The sequence below is a fragment of the Bombus terrestris genome, chromosome 5, assembly GCF_910591885.1.
Source record: "Bombus terrestris chromosome 5, iyBomTerr1.2, whole genome shotgun sequence".
Lineage (NCBI taxonomy): Eukaryota > Metazoa > Arthropoda > Insecta > Hymenoptera > Apidae > Bombus > Bombus terrestris.
In genome coordinates, this window is record NC_063273.1 from 4,002,580 (window position 1) to 4,020,403 (window position 17,824).

General features: G+C 43.1%; 2 protein-coding genes across 2 annotated transcripts; one reads left to right on the plus strand and one right to left on the minus strand.

Annotated features, from left to right (window-relative positions):
- Positions 1–133: 133 nt before the first annotated feature.
- Positions 134–4,157, minus strand: LOC100650557. The gene is made up of 3 exons (XM_003395346.3): positions 1,677–4,157; positions 953–1,531; positions 134–683 (listed from the first exon to the last, which is right to left on the minus strand). The coding sequence occupies exons 1-3, from the start codon at positions 1,725–1,727 to the stop codon at positions 300–302; spliced, it is 1,014 nt and encodes a 337-aa protein (XP_003395394.2). The 5' UTR covers positions 1,728–4,157; the 3' UTR covers positions 134–299.
- A 278-nt stretch (positions 4,158–4,435) lies between these two features.
- LOC100650522 (short stature homeobox protein 2-like) lies at positions 4,436–15,239 on the plus strand. Its single transcript, XM_048405726.1, has 4 exons — positions 4,436–5,587; positions 6,782–7,159; positions 13,376–13,609; positions 13,848–15,239. Exons 1-4 carry the CDS (start codon positions 5,290–5,292, stop codon positions 14,207–14,209), a joined length of 1,272 nt encoding a protein of 423 aa, XP_048261683.1. The 5' UTR covers positions 4,436–5,289; the 3' UTR covers positions 14,210–15,239.
- The last annotated feature ends 2,585 nt before the right edge of the window (positions 15,240–17,824 follow it).

Below are 17,824 nucleotides of genomic sequence, written 5' to 3' on the forward strand. Positions count from 1 at the left end.
AACTACAATAGAACATCTTACAATGTACATTGTAACTTGTAACATTTACATGTATATATTTCACGAATCTTAATTTATCTTGGAAATACATTTTTCCAGACTACAAATATTTTTTTCTTATAACAAATTCAGATCGTGTTTACGTTTTCTTTATTCTTTGATGATGTACTTAAGTGAACAACATTACAGATTACTTCTTTTGCACACACGGACGATTTAAATATACATTACACGAAAATTTAGCATTTTATTCAGTTAATAGATTCTTTGTCATGGCAAAATGAATTCAACATTGTCGATCAGGGAGAAAACGGCGGATAATAAGACACGTCTTTCTGTCTGATATACATTTTAAGCTGCTCTATTCTACTTCGCTTTTGGACCATTTGCTCTAAATTGGTTCCAGTATCAGGCAACTTCTTCTGACTTGTTTGGGTGGATTTGAGGTTCTTCGGTAGTTTAGCTTCCTGGACCGATTGTTGTCGAAGACCTCCATAATAATTCAAGTCTCTATTTATTGGTGGAAGAACGTCTTTCGATTGAATTCCTAATCGACAACTGAATGGTCTTCTTTGTCTTTCTGGAGGTCTTAATTCTTCGTACGGAAGACTACACGGTTTCAATCGTACATCTTTGTCAACTTTATACATTTGCATATCAAGGGCCATGCGATTACCCGGCATCTAGAAATTAACAAATTGTTCCATTAAATTTATTTCTTAATATAGGGTCGTATTACGAAAAGATTTTATATATGTAACTATTATCATTTATAGTTTTTCAACTTTAATTCACATTCGTACGGAAAATTAGTATCACGTAAGACACAGAATACAAACCAAAATGAAAGTCCTGCTTTGAAATATTGCACGCAATTAATTTTTCTAAATTATTGACTATTAACTGACTATTAAAAACCTGCTTCCAAAAAAGAAACAAAATTATTGCTCACCATATAGGAAACATCTTCCATGATTTTGAAAACCGCTGCTTTGGGTATCTTGTATCCTGGTGGAGATTTCGGTTGTGGTTCGAAGCAAGAAGATACCGAGCATCGTCTTACCGGTTCTGTATACAAAAGAACATCTCCTGCAGTCTGTTGATATCTTGGATCGCGCAATCTTGGATCGCGCGCCCTCATCTTTTTTCTCTCTCTGTGGGCTAGTCTACAAGTACATGGATCAGGCCAGAGTCTCTTAGGGCTTGGACCGAGTATCGTCTCCCACCAGATCAATTTCTTTTCTACCGGTTTCTCCTCCTTCTTACAATTGCTTGGCTTTTCTGATTGTTTCTTAGGACCAAAAAATTGTCTCTTCGATTTTTTTTTCTGTTTTTCAAATTCGAGACACTTTGAAGGACAACCCTTGCAAACGAGATCCATACGAGGTGGCAAAGGTTGCGCACAGTTGCCTACGGCGGGCTCGACCGGTTGATCCTTCGATTTCCGAAACCAAAACGCTCTGATGTTCTCCTTTAGCACAGATTGTATTATCGAAGGACCATTCAACAATGGTCTTTGATATCTGTTATCCTGCGCATAGTAATTCGTTTATGCATGCAACCTTGTTGATTCATTTGGTTAGAAACTAAGCTTAGGGCAAAAGCTCTGTTAGGTTGTGGTATAACCTATGAATTCTCTTCTTCGCATCTTTTCTATTATTAATTGAAAATGATACCTTTAACGACACTACACTGGGAATTTGGAACTTGGGCCGGAAGGATGCCATGGCGAAAATGACTTTTTTTGTGGACGGAAATCGTCCTTTCGTCCGTGTGTGCGTTACATCGGAAATTTAGTCCTCCAGAACATGAATGAAACAAAGAAATATCGACGACATTGGGCATGTGTTGTTAACATTTCTTTAAGACGAATATAAAATCTATCGATCGATATTTTTGTCATTCGATTGAAATTTGTCCGAAGATTCGAGTCCATGACAAAGGTTCACCGTAATGAAATGATAAGGAAGCTTTTATATGATAAAAAAATGATAAATTTTAGGACATAATCGGATGTAGGAAACGAACGATTTACTCAAATTCCCACTAATACCGATTCGATTTCCTTTGATCGTCGACCGTTACCGGTTTCCTAAGCAAACCCGTGAGTAACCCCGTGGAACGGGTCCTGTTAATTCTGGGAGAACAGCGGAATTACTGATACTGCCTATGCAAACGAGATCAGTAGCCCCGGAAACGTCGATATCGCGCGCATCCACGTGTCGATGTATCGCGATAGAAAACGACCAAGAATAGAGAGCAAATGAAGACCAAGAAGCGAGTATACGTGGAAACAAGTCAGACAGAGGAAAAACTGGAAGCTTGACGAGGACGCGACGGAAGATTTCGAAGCGTTTGCAAGCCGCAGATTGATTCGGCTCGACCGAATCTCTGGTTTCGTACAGTATGTCTTATAAATGAATCACGCGCGAGTCAAGCTGATTATCTCTATCGGAATTTTTATTTGTTTTCGTAAAACTAAATATCAATCGCGTATTCTATTATTAAAACGAAAAAATGTTCAGCAAACAGAATCGATTCCGATCGATTTATATCTCGATTAACATTGAACTTTGAAAAATTCTCATTCTTTAATCAAGAGTAAAATAAAGAATATACCTTGCTACGTTATCGTGTAGAGACAGAGTAAATAGAAAATGAATAAAATAATTCACGATACGAAGGTTCGATAGAGAGACAATTATTATTACACCATGAATAGTAAAACAAACTGTCGATTAGTCACCGATTAAGGATAAACCAGTGCAAACAAGGACAAAAACACTGATTCAACTCTTCACGCGATATTATCTGAAACTGCTTCATCGCTTCGCTAATTCCTCGCCCTAACATCATCCCCATACCTGAACGATGCAGTAAAAACGATGGTGCGCGCAGCCACCACGACATCCCCTCCGCGCGAGGAGAACATATCCCCAACCGGCGATTTTCCGGCGGCGAGTCGCGGTGAGGAAGGGTGTTTACTCAAGACACGACAATTCATTACGTAATTGAATTGAATGAGGCCTCTCTCCTCCTGGCCTGTTTCCCCACCGCCTGTATCCCTCCTTCTCTCACCCTCTGGGCTAAGGGTAATACAGCACGTGTAGAAACGACGGTGGTTGCGCGTGTGCGGCTCTATTTAGCCAGCCAGAGAAGGCTGGATGGAGAGATCCATCCATCCCATGGCCACCACACCCAACGAACATCCACAGAGAGAATTCGGCCCGTGTCTGTCTCGAAAACGCTCGCTCGTAGGGGGGTAGCTACCGAATTAAACGATTAGTTAAACTGATTTCGAGTTAGGCGAATGAATAAGTAATCGGATTTCTCGTTAAGGTAATCGCATTGCGCCCTGATTGGCTCCGTCTGCCTGCGTTATAGACCGTTCCCCTCTCCAACGTTTCTCTGTAGCCTGGCTTCTCCCTTCTCTTTGCTCTACCAGCCTCTTGTTATCTTTCTTGCATGCGTGTTAATTCTCTCCTCGTTTCGTTTCTCGCCTCTCTCTGTTCCTCTATACCGCTGTTGGTCGGTCTCTTTCATCCTCTCGTACGCAAGCGTCATTCAATGTCGCTACAAGTCTCCTCTTCCTGTCTGCTTCCATCTCCGTTATCCGACTCGCGGCTTCTTTTTCCGTCTTTCGGATCCATTCACCTGCATTTGCTGCCTTTTATGATATGGCACGGGCTCGATGACACATATGTGTCTCTGGATTGGTCGGTGAATCGTCGCTCTGTGTTCTTTTTTGTGGAGGTTGATCGATGATAATCGAATAGACGTATAAGAGACTGGAGATTCTGACGCGACAGCTAGACTCTAGTTGATAATAATTATATATATTTTAATCTAGAACTACTTTGGAAGTAACTCTCTGTTGCATTTGATTTTGAAAAAGAATCTAGGAGTAATTTTTATTTGCGTATCAATTGCGAAGAATATGCTGTATCCTGAAACCCCCACACTTATGACGATTCTGCGTATCAACGATACTCTGATACATTATGCTCCAGTATTTCATTGTTACCACCATTTTCTTATCTTCTATGTTTTACTCCTGGCAATCAGGTCAGATTTCTTCCATCCCCGTTGGATCTCCCATCTGTCAGCTCGTTCCTCTCTGTCCATATCCGTCCCAACGTTTCACGGGCCGTATTTGTCCAAGCAATTACATTCCCGAACGCAATCCCATTTAAATATTGCCGAGTTTGGTAGCGGCAAACACGAGACACGACGCGTCCCGGCCTCGCAATTCGCTTGGAACGCGGCTGGCCTGCCAAAAGGGCCGTTACACGTCCATTTCGATGTAAAACGTTGCCACGCAAATATTTTCGACTACTCTTCAAAGTACCACACATGAGTTCTCCATCTTTTACCTAAGATTTAAGATCGCTACCTGAATTTCAATTTTGTTCTGTGGACCTTTTACCTTCGAAGGTCGAAAAGATTCGACGCTTTGGGTGTATAGAACGTCGTAGAGCGCTGGAGATAAGAAAGAAATAAAGAAATCAACCTTCCTGACACGATTCCATCGTTACTTATGTACTTAAATTTCTATCCTTTAAACTAGTGTTTATTCGCTCCCCCTATTTTTCGATTAATTAATATATTCCAAGCTTACCCTTCAAACCCAGTCATTGACGATTAGAGGTTGCTTCAATTCTCCCCTTTTAATCTAATCTGCTGCCGTTTTTCCAAAAACTTTCCAAACTCGTCTCTATTCCTCGTTGAAAGACGTCTCTAGACAAATCTATCAAGAGTAAATCATTTTAAACCGATCGTCATTCTTCAGAGCGGTCGCAGGCTATCACGGCATAGACGTCATCGATGGGAATCGTGAGCGTGCATCGTTTTCACCTAAAACTAGCATCCACGGGGACGAGGAGCGTGTCCTCCAGGGAGGAGGAATTGTCCCGACGTCACCGAGGGTGGGTGGTTGCGAACGAGGAGCTCGTAAACGTGGTGGTCGTCGAGCTACACACACTACCAGCCATCTAGAGCAACGGAGAGAGGAACAGAGCGAAAGACGTGGGATAGCCAAACGCTGGCCAACGTAGGCAGCTCGGCCATCGGTAGGTGGTAGTTTGCGCTTCGCGGGTGGAAAAGCGGGCGCAAATGCTAATGAGCCTCGGTTTACGGGTAGTAGCCGGTGGTAGAGGGGGCGAACGATCGAAGGGTGAGAGGAGAAGGGTGTCGAAGGTCGATGGTGGTCGACAGGGATGCGGAGAGGAACAGGAAGGCAAGAGGGCGTAGCGGAAACGCCTACGAGCCGCTCGATTGGCCGGCGTCCGAATGGCGTCCTGGGGGACGCGTGGCGTCGCGACGCCGACCGTCAGCTACCACCGACCAGCCACCTTCGTGCACCCCCTTCGGTGCTCTCGTCCTCGGCGACGAGGTCGACGCGAGAGCCGCGTCGTCGCGCGAGTCTTCTCCGCGAGGATGGAGCAGCTCGCCCAGTTCGTTTCCAAGAGCTTCGACAACGCGGCTGGCGAACACGCGCCATGCAGGACAACCACCGAACGACCTCCGTCCGCGAGGATCACCCTCAGTGTCGCGCATTTGCTCGGCGATTCTGCGGAGAACGATGGCAGTACGTCTTCCTTATTCTTTGGAGGTTTACTTTTACATCCCTGGAACCTCGTCTGTTGGTTTACGTGTATTTTCTTGGTGGATCGGTTTGAGATGGTTGTCACGTGGTTCGGTCGTGGTTGAGTTTCATGTGGCCGCATAGTTGTGAAGTTAGATATAGTTGTCCGTGGTGATGGAAAAGGTGAGAGGTTGTAGTTATGGGAATGTGGAGATTGGTCAATGGAAGTAGGTGGTTTGTGCAGTTTTATTCGGTTTGTAGAGGTTGATGTAACAGTTAACTTTTTGAGGAGATTTTGGTTTGAAGAAGTTACCAAGTCGTATGGTATATATTTATTTCTTAAGAAATCTTAACTCTCCAATGACGATCATTGTGCGGAAGAAAGTTTACACGTAGCCAAACTTCGTGATTTCACTTTTAGTTTGACGAGGGAACGAACGAAATAGACGTTTAGGTGTTAAACAACGTTAAGGAATTAAACAAAGGGTTAAGAATGCAAATAGATGATGGTAAAATCGTCCTTTCCCTTGAACAGCGAAGTTTCTTGAACAGAGAGAAAAAGTCAAAGAAATATTCCGCGTACCTTTCTACCATCGCACAATGTTTCAACAGATCTCTTTTTCCTATTCAGTGAATTGATAATCAATTGATCCTCGTGCACGATTCGCTTCCCACTGTTTGTTTCCAAGAATATCGCGAACGTGCGCTTCATTCCTCAAAGATGATGTCAAACAAACTGTTCCCACGGTGAATCTTGAATCCTCAATTTGAAAGCAGACTCTGGGAAATATAATTTTACACTTGAAATCTACATCAGGAATTTCCAAGAATCCTTTCAATATTTTCGAATAACAATATCTTGCGTCTGCTTATGGCTGTCTTATATTACTTAATCGTTCGTAATATTTGGTTCTAACATTACGTTAAGATTAACCAGTCTTGTCTCGTCAAATCTAAACACGCAAACGAAGATTTCCCATCGCTGATATCTCTTCTTCCTTTTCTTCTTCATTTCCCTAGTCAAAATCTTAATTCGTCCTAACATTCGGTAGATGAAACAAATTTCTGGCTGATCTTTACTCTTTTAATTGCGACTACGAGGATATGAATTTGTATAATTCTACTGATTAACGATATTTGTCTGAAGAAGAACGTAATGAAGTGTTCAGACACTGATTTCTGGCAATGGTTCTCCAGATGTCGGTGCAGGGACGAGCGAATCCGCTCAAGATCCATCGAGCGTCGAGGCGAGCAGCGTGGATGAACCGCCGTCGCCGGAAGGCCGCCTCCAACCGGAAGATCTCTCCGTTACGACCAAGAGCAAGGAGGCGAAAGACGTGGTTAACACCGTGGACAGCCTTCCGCCTCTAAAAACACCGGAATTAAAGCTCTCCGTAAGAAAATTGCTAGGATGCAGTCCGTCGCCACCACCGATTTCGAGAGATCGATCAGCTAGCCCCGAAAATTGTGTCGAATTGAAAAGTCAAGCTTCTAACGAAGCGAAATCGTCGGATTTGAAGCTACAGTCGCAGGTTTCGAGGTCTTTGATGCAGGGACAGGAAGAAAGTACGAAAGGTAACGTTGAATATAAATAACATTACATAGCTTTTTAACTAGCTTCCCGTATTTTTTAGTAATTCATTTTATTCGTGTCGCGCTAAAAAGTGTTGACATTGACATACAAATTAATTCTGCTATGCCATTTGTTTTTCCTGCCTAAAGTTTGAAGAAAATATGAAACAGTCATTGGTCTTGAGCTTTAAATTCCTCAAGATTTATTTACGACGATTCTGTGGAGTATTTAATTCGTTTTTCTCGTTGTTAGAAGAAGAAGAAGAAGAAGAAGATTGTCTCGTTATATTATTATTTGTGTATAATCTTGCAAGCTGTACAAAGATATTTTAGTATCTCCCATGGTACGACTGGTGTTTTAAAGGATTCCAAAGGATGTTTCTTAATTCGTTCTTGTTTCGATAGTAAGAAGGTCAGGAACCTCTGGACGAATTCCGTGGCCTGACACGTATCGTCGGAGGGTTCGATCTTCGTTTATAATTCAGCACGTCGTCCAATAAAGCTCAGAAGTGATTGGGAATAGCTGACCGTTCACAACGTAACGATCACCGACCTCCAATTCTACTCACATTCCAAGTCGACTTCAATAACAGCCGTTCCCCGTCCACCACTTGCACTTTTCCTTCTCCTCCCTTCTCGCCACTCTCTTTTGTCACGTCTTTCCATTGAAATCAATTCCCTTTCCAAGAAATAAGAATTTTCTTTAAACATCTCTACGATACTCTAATCTCCCTTGATTGCATTCTTTCGCTACGAAGAGAGCAAATTTTAAAATAGTCAGTAACATTCTCTTAATTTTCTCCGTTTGTGTTACGACAATTATCGATACGGCTCGATCTGTTGTCTCGTTCTCGGTACCGAGATTCGGGATAAACTTGATAATATCGAACGTACACGTTGAATTGCTCTTGCAGAGAATTCTGCGAGGATGCGGAGAACAGTTGACGTTTCCCTTAAAAGGTTAACACTGTGTAGTAGTTAAATTATGTTCACTGCTTATCTAGTCCTTGTGCTTATTTCGATTCAAGCAACCAGCTACTGTACGTCTTATCGCGTCTTGTAACAAGATCTCGACAAATTTTGCTTCTAACATAGCCAGAATCGTCGTGTTCGAAAATAGCCAAGAGACACGCGTCTGCCAAAACACGCTCCAAGATCCCTCTGAAAAAGTCCAAAATTCACTTTCGCGGTATAAATCTTGGAGTGTCGTAATTTACAGCACGTCAAACGATCGGTGACAGCGGTCACGGCGGGCAACAGTGGGAGAAGGATGGTCGGTTGGATAAAAAATGCAATCGACAGGCTGGACGTTACATACGCGCGGATTAGATTGGATCGAAAGAGGACGGGGCACGGTCGGCTATAGCGAATGAAAATCACGTTTAAAAACTGACGCGTTCAAGTAACGCCAACGCGGATTCCTCGCCGCGATAACTCGGCGTCTATTGCGGCCGGAGCTCGCATGAATTTATGGTTTAATATGCGGCCCGCCGCGTTAGTTGTGTACGCCCCCTAACACGCGGCTCTTTTGCTTCGCAGAGGGTGGAGAAAAGGGAGGAGAGCAAGAGTCCGTGTTCTCTCTCTCTTTCTCTTTTCGCTGCTCTTTTCCGCCTGTATCTCTCCGGGGCCCATAACTTTTCCCGATTAAGCGCAAATCAAAAAGCAATCTGCCCGGCCGGCAGCCATCAGACGCGCCAAAGTAAAACCATAAATAACCGCGAGTTGAAGAAGCGGCAAAGGATCGGAGGAAAACTCGTTCGACTCTTTGGTTTCTAGAAAAAGCTGCAGTAGCGGGTAGAAGGCTCTTATGTTTCGTGTTTTCTAGTTCAGGTTCGAGAAATGAAAGTTTTGAAGATATCGTGAAACGCAAGCTAAAATGAGGCAACGGAGTGTGGGTTCTGATTTGGAAACAGAATTTCAATTGGAAATACCGATATCTCAATTCTATTGGATTTTATGGATATGTATTCAGAGTTATATTGTAATCTCGGCAAGATTAGGATAATAGGATATATAAAAGCGCTAAAGTTGATAACAGCGGAGAACAGAATTTATTCAGTTACCCTGATAAATAGAAATAAGTGAACAAACTAATCACGGTAACCACTCGTGAAAGTCATGCCTCGATGTACCGATATACAGGAACTTCGTTCTCTTATTTTCAAAAAAAGACTTTGCGAATAGACGAGAAGAATCTCCGTTCCAAGTTCCAATTACCAGACTATCATTTCGAAATTCATAGAAACCAAAATTTAATTTTCCTTGCACATCCAATTGCAGTAGACGCGATTTCGCGTGGCGTGCAACGTCCATGGCAGACAAGAGAATGGGAACGATATCTCACGACTTACGATGAGGAACGACGGGCTGCATGACATAACAAATATCACCGAAAGAAAGTGGTCTGTGTCATAATAGATCACCGCGTTTCTCGGCCAGCCACTTAGCCTCGTTTGCCGTCGACCTGACCCGTGTTCTCGCGCACGCGTTTCCTCTGCAAATGGCCATCGCCGATGGTCCTACCGCCGTTTCCGCTTGACCCCTGGTCAAAGGTCGTGCATCGATGTTTACGGCCCCTAAGCTCGTAAGTTTTTGAAGCATGGCTATGGTTTTTAGAACGTTACTGGAATTTTCCCCTATATTTACAGTACAACCCTTGGTTACACCCCAGTGAATCTTCATCGAGCAGGTTTTAGATGGTCGTGAAATATAAATGATACTTCGATCGATGATTTTTGCGCAGTCTAGAATTATCTATTACCTCCGTGTTATATCATGCCAGAAATCATCAAGATAATTATCCACGAACTGTGGACAAATCTCTATTTAAGTTCCATTTCTTCAGTTCCAACCATGAGAATATGAATTTACATTATATAAACATTCGTAGTGTCCGATTGTTAATCTTGTCTTTATGCCTCAATACTCTCCTCCCATAGAAACCTTTATAACGAGTAATCTATTTAAAATAATTTAAAACCAATCCCTCGCTAAATATGTCTACATAAAACAATCGCTTCATTCTTCCATAAAAATAAAAAAATAATATGTTAATTTCTTGAACGTTAACATCTCTCCAATATTGCACCTCTTTTTATAAAACGAAGAATCCTCCTGCGAAACCTCTTTATCCCAGACAAAACAAAAAACACAAATCTTCGACTATTTCTTGCCAAACGATTCACGAAAAGTTTCACGGCTGCGTGCCATATGCAGTTACAACGTGGACGCGACTAGTAAGGGGGTTAACCAGGATTGTCCCGACGCTTTTATACGCCTAATGGCTGCGATATCCCGACTCGTTTCGCGAGGGTGAAAAAATACAGGGACCCGGCCACGATCGGCGAGCTGGTGCACGAAGGGAGTCGAGGGTGGTTTGACTGGATCAGGCCAAGAGGGCAGCGCTCTTAGTAATCGAATTAGCGACCCCTCGTGTCCGAGTGTGATTGCTTCGGGTTTTCCAGGAGGGTTTCGCTACTAGCCACCCTCCCTTTTTCTTCTGTTCCTCCAGTTTCTCTCTCGTTTCATCCTTCCAGCATTGTCTTCCCGATTTCGGCAATACGATATTGGCTTTGTTCGAACAACCAATTCGCACCTACGATTCGCTTGTTACCATTTCTGGACCCACGTTATTCGTACATGGAAAACTTCCGCAGCTTCTATACTTTTGCAAGGTATTTTTATTGCTATACCTATCAATTCTAGACCATCATCGAGTCATATCCAAACTATCACGAAGCAGCGTAACACTTTTAGAATCTCGTCATTCTCGCAGAAAGATGCGATTCTAAAGTGGAAAGTTCGTGGAAAGAACAGATCGTCCATAAAATTGTTGCCCACAGAACTAATAAACTCGTAGCAACGAGTCGTAGACTAGATATCGTTAAAACGATCACAACAACGCGGGAGACAACTAGAAACGCAGACAAGCTAGAGGGGTGACGAAAACCGTATAAACTGGTGGGGGTAGTTTGATGATGAAGGGGCGGATGACGGGAACGACAACGGGTCCGGAAACCACGCGAGTTATTTTACTAGGAGGGGTTTTAAACCGCTGTACATATGGATGCGGGCTTCGCTCTGCCTGGCCTCCGATTGGATTACGTAGCTATGCGTTAATTGATTAAAGCGCGATACTGCGTCCTTGTAATTCCTCTTCGTTTTAATCGGAACACGGTTCCGCTCTTTATTTTCTTTGTCCATCGATTTTTATCATTTTTCGTTCGTAATCCTCTGTCTTTCGAATTCTCCTCTGATGTCCTATTTTTTAAATGTTTCGCTTTTGCTTTTAAACTTTCGTCGCTACGCTTTTGCCTCCGTGTTTGTAATTTATCGGGTAAAACGAATGGCGAGCTTGCAAATATTATCAGTGTTTGTTTTCAGTTAACTGCCGCGGCTAATGAGAGGGAGGCGCGTTGTTTTGCTTTAGGGAGTGGATCGTTCTGTTGCCCGCCGGGGAGGGAGAAATTGACTGTAATCGATGGTAATTGACTTTGAATAATCCTACTAATCTATCTAATGAATTCTATCGATAACAGTTACGTTTACTTGCACGTGTAAAGACATACAAATCCGCGATCTATGGTTACTACTTCTTTGTGCCTTTACGTGGCTATCGTAAGGTACGAACAGGTAACGAGCGTCCTGTGTAGATCGTTGATCGACCAATTAAAAAACTAAAAGTGTACTGGATTTCCAGACTGCGTATACGTACATATATTACGATTTGTACCATTTTTTAAATCTTTATATAGGGAAGATATTTTTCCTGGCGAAACCGGTAAAAAGGTCCGCTCCGGTACCTCTTGATCGTAACATTCCACCATTCACAAAAACTTGAAATCAACCGTTCTGATCCACTTGCAAATGCTCGAACCGATCCGACGAGCTTCAAAATCTTCGTCAAACATCGTTAATGATCGGTACAAACGTGCGACTCGCTTAAGATCCATCTTTACGGAGGTGGAAATGTCGACGGACAGATGCAGAAAGGCCGAGAGGGAGTGATTAAGGTGGCGCGGTGAAAGAGGGAGAAACTAAACAGTCGGATAGAGGGGTGGAAGGGTAACTAACGATCCCGTACAAGGCTGCGTAGCTCACCACTTTGCTAAATTATATAAATCACGTCCCCTTCGTCAAGGGCTCTTACGCGAGACGCTTAATCCACCCCTCTAACGCCTCCTCTGCCTCTGTTCTAGCTACGGACCTCCTTCTGAGGATCTCCCATCGGCAACACCTTCGTCGGAGTTCTACTCCGTAGTTACTTTGCATTAAGCAGCCATTAATTAGATCGCACGCCCGTTAATTATCCCACGGCCGTCTCTTTAACTCGTTGCGGCTCTTTTGGTGCCAGGGTCTTGAAGCTAGTTTTTAAGATCGTCTCCGGGATGACCGGAGAAATTAGCGTCAGTTGACAGGGAGCAGATAATTAGTCCAAGGTTGGACCTTTCTTCGAGACGATTCGGTCGATTAAGGTGCTGATGCGGAGGATGCGGTTATTTTGTGAGTTAAATTAGGTTCGAGCGCCTGTTTTACGAGTTTCTTTTTGGAACGCGAAGACTTTTATTGGATTGACTCGTCGGTACTTGGAAACATATTTCAAGGGGTACGAATGCAAAAACATTTCGTCGTCGTTCGAGGTTGGAACTTTAGATTTCCCTTATTTCTTTGTCCCCTGGTAAACAAGCGGTTATGATTGCAATGGAATAATAATCGAGATGTGTATTTCTATCGAATTTCAAAATCGCAGCAATTCGTCTGGACTTATGTTAATCTGCTTATTGATGGAGAAAACGACTCGACTTTTTCGAACAAGCTAGAGAAGAATATGGATTGTACAAGAAGAAAGAGATATAAATCGTACTCCGAGGAGACGCGTCTCTGATGTCGACTAATCGGAAGTTCTTCTCGTCGTGTAATTTGAATAAGATTCTCGTAAGGGGATGGAATTTATGTTGATGCCGGCCAGACCGGAAGAAATGACCTGTGAACGATTCGCTGAGATTAATTCTGAATCTTCTCCTGACCGCTCTTGCTGTTCTTGAATTAATCCTCGTAAAACATTTGACTCACCCAAGTTTTCTAGCTCCATTAACAATTTTTACATCCATATAAATAATAAAAGAAGAGGGAATAAAATTACGAAAAGTATAACAAATGATTGCATCGATCGTGTGTTGCGAATTTGGAAGCTGACGTATTTTCTGAAATATTTCCTAGGATCGAACTGCCGTAACAGCGGAAACGGAAACGGGAAACAGAGAAGATCTCGAACGAATTTCACTTTGGAACAATTGGCTGAATTGGAAAGGCTGTTCGACGAGACGCATTATCCTGACGCGTTCATGAGAGAAGAACTGAGCCAGAGACTCGGTTTAAGCGAGGCGAGAGTTCAAGTCTGGTTTCAGAATCGACGTGCCAAGTGCCGCAAACACGAGAGTCAATTGCATAAAGGTGAGCTACAATGAAGAATACGATCAAGCCGATAGATGGTCGCTCCCAAAACAGCTCTAAAAATTTTCTCTAAATTCCTCATAAACCTCGCAGAGATCTTCAACGAAAACCTCGCAATCCTATATCCTACTATAGTATGGGTAAATATAAGTTCCCATAGACGCATAAAGACACTTGCAAACTAATTATTACATATACTTATATGTAGGTTTGGCAATAACAAAAAGGTTTGGTGTAGCAGGTGGAATGGTGCTGGCTCCTCGAAGTCCGCCAGCGACCCTGGAACCGTGTCGAGTGGCGCCGTATCTGCCGGCCTTGAGGTTACACCCCCCAATGCAAGGTGCCGGTGGCAACATGACCACCGCGGCAGGTTCTGCGTTCGACCCAGCTGTCCTCCATTACGCGGCAGCCGGCGGTCTTTTCTGTCTTCCACCACCGCCGCCACCGCCACCGACGTCCAGTCATCCGCACCCTCATCCCCTGAGTTTGGCGGCTTCGTTGGCTGCGGCCGCAGCACGTTCCAAAAATAGCAGCATCGCGGATCTGAGGCTGAAGGCCAGACGACACCAGGAAGCACTGGGACTCGACAGGCCTGCGTAAAACGAAAAAACTCCGACTTCGAAGTCGACTAACAGCGATTGTTGCTGTTTCCTTGCACGGTGGTGAGTATGGTATCGTTCAGAGAGTTTCTCCGTATGATTCGTTGGGTTTCGAGGTTTATTCGAAGATTATTTCGACGATAGGAAGCGTCTTCGATCTTGCAGAATATTTTCTTCTATTCGCTTTTTGGTGTGAGAAGTAACAGGAGTGGTTTTGAGGGGAAAAGTTTGAGATCGGATAAAGTAGATTTCTTTTGGAATTATTTTAGAAGAATAAAGTTGATCGTAGCCGACTCACCACCGTTGTGAAACTGTGCAGGTGAATATTGATTCGCTTAGAGTATTTGGCAAGCACTTGACTTCTTGGTTGTCGGGTGTTATCAAGATACTCGCTTCGCGTATTAAATTTTCTAACAATAACGAAGATGTTCTTCTCAAGTAAATCATCTTGCATTCTTTTGTTTTATTTAATTTTATTACATCTATCGTAGCTATTTTTTGACGATTTGGCGAAGCTCTGCAAAATCATGATGCAAGGATACTCGTCAGCGAGACAGCTGCATCAGTTCGTGTCCGAGAAGTACAAACGGAGACTCGTTGTGTATAAAGTGAACAATTTCCGGGAGAAGTGTGTATTATACATATAATATAAAGTATTATACATAAATATAAATAGTCGAGGGTCAGTAGTAGCTGGGCTTGGAAATAACGAGTCGGTGAGAAGTTGCATCCGTCGGAACGGTCGAAATTTCTCATTCCGAGACGAATAAATTCTTTGTATTTCGATTTTTATTTTCTTCGTTGAACCACGAAGTGAATATCAACGAAATTCTGAAAATGCATGGAACGATGTTGTAGAATGATGGGTGTGAAAAATTCAGAGATATCGATAGGTGTCTAGCGTCTCCAGACGATTAAAACGAATTCGGCGATGGCGTGTTGAGGATACATGATTGTTCTTGAATACATGATTGTCACACTGTATACTATTAGCTTTAAAATATATAAACTTAAATCTTGTGCGAGTCGTGGATCATTTATTGTTCACTATCCTGACCTGCGACGATTTTCTAATTAACGAGTCTAATCAAAAACCAAAAGAATTCTTCCACTTGCTTCGTATCGAACCAACCGGATGCAATGGATTCTCTTAACACGAAAACAGCATCCTAAATCGCGAATTCTCTGCTTTCTCAGCGTTGGTAACGAGCTCGTGCTCAAGCCATCCAACGACAAATCGCGCGTCCTGCAACTACCGTCCAAGACATAATTCTTAGGGATGATTCACGGCTGGTTGGACAGAAGGACTTTTGGTAGCCGCGATGCCGAAGCGCCCCCGGGACGCTGGCCAGTGGTATCGTCGTCGGGGCGCTAATGCAATAACGCTTTGGTACGCGGATAAATCAAGTCGGCCGAATCGTTCCACCCAGTCCTGTGCCATCTAATCGTGTTACCCCTCTCGTCTCCCGGGCGCCATTACAACCCATTACATCTACCTCCTGCTCGTACGTTAGAACGTTACTTCTTTAAGGTTTCTTCCCTTTTTAAGTCACTTTGTATCTTTTTGAACACACTGACTATTTTAATGACAGAATTCTATCACGGACCGGTTAACACGATCGTTTTCGTTCGACGGAGAAGAAGATGAAAGAGAGGATTTGCTAAATACTGGAAACAGTAAAAAGTTGTAAAGTTTAATATTAGATTTTTTTAGACATTCAACGAGCCGCGTTGTTTCGCAATTCGTTAATATATTTTAATAGGAGAAGTTTGCAAGCGTTCGTGTTTTGCAGGTAAATCAAGCGGACGAATCAGTTGGAAACGCAGCGTCGCGTAATCGCGTTAGCCGGGATTCATTCTGGACGCTCCCGAGGGCGTCGTTATTGTCCTATCCGTGCGCGTTCGGTCGTACCGTTGCGAAACGCTACGCTCGCTCGATAGAAGCATCTGATTAAAAAACAAAACGACTCCGGAATTGCTCGACGACTCGGTTTTCAAACTATAATTTCACCCAGTCCACCTAAAAGCTTCGAGTTTCAGTTGTATCTAACGGATCTAACAAATCCATCTTTCTATGATATACGAAACTACCATAAAGAAAGAAATAAAAGAGACTACCGGCAAAGATTGCGTAAAAATGATCGATTCACCGGAAAGTGAAAATCTTGTACCGAAAACGTACCGGTAAATATTGAACGTACGAAAGCATCGCTTCTCGCAAACGGATCGTTGGACACGAATGATCGATTCAACCGTGGCGATCGTCATCGATTCAACCAGACGAATTGTCACCCAACAGAAATTTACGTCAAGCAATGACCCCTCGATTCCCTTATCGTGAATAAAATAAAGCTCGTACTCGAGCAACGAAATGAATTTCAAGGGTGTATAAAAGGAAAAAGAGGGTAAGGGAGAAGAAAAGGCGTTTCGTCGCTTATTTTAATCCGAGTTTAAAGAACTCTTCTCTTTCCCGCCGCTCGTAAATTGGCCGTCGTTTGTCTGCCGCCAAGGGGTACCGTACCATGCGGCTGAAAATCTGCCCTGACAGCGGAAAAACGTCGCTACCCTCCTGGTCCCCCGAGGAACCAACGCGATTCTACTATTTAGACGGTACACATTTGTATAGGAATGTCCCTTTCCAGGTCTTAATACGATCTTGATCGATCTCGTCGTTAATGGTATTGATATCCGAGTTTGATTACATTGGATTAGGGATAGAACGACTTTAACAGGCTCCACTTTAACCGAGATTGTTACGGTGTAATACTGTTATTACGATTGCTCGAAAGTGGCGTCTATATGGAATTATACGGTTACGTGATGGTATTCTTATTCCGATTAACATAAAACCAGGCGTTGTTATAACAGCTATGACGTAATGGACCAACTTAGATTAAACGCAATTGCAGGAAATTCGTGTAGCGTTATAGTTGTTCTATATTAGTTCCTACTTCTTTGTCCATTCGCAATTTATCGAAAAACGAATCGGTTGTAGTAATTGGCTGAGTGGCCGCGACTCGACGTTTCGACGGCGAGCAGCAGCGATTGGAGAACACGATATCTTCTTATTGTGCCGTGGCGCGCTATTACTACTCGTGTATGTACCTATTGTACTTCGTAATCTGTTCACCGATTCTTTTTCTCCGGAAACCTCCGGTGCATGCGAAATTAATCACAAATACCGACGACACATGCAACGAATTAACTCGCACCTCTTGAGTTAATTAATTAAATGCATAAAATCGAGTAGCTGCTTACATCCAGTAATTATATACATATTTGAGATTGAATTAACGAAACTGTAAATCGAGATATGAATATTTCAACTTTTTACGCGTAACGACGACGTACAACCACCGCAGCATCCAGTCGGACCAGTAACGGCGATATAATGTCCCGCGAAAACCAGCGACGATCATCAATTACCAGTTGCCCTTCGTCGAAAAGTCGACGAGTCGAAAGCGTAGAATAATCACGCGGGGAATGAAAATGGATTGTTGCGGTTTCGCAGCCCCTTATGCTTGATCACGATTTACGCTATGTAATACGATTATCTCTAGAGTCATGGTGCATCTTCTGTTCGATTTGATCGCACATTTATTTATTCGATAGGAAT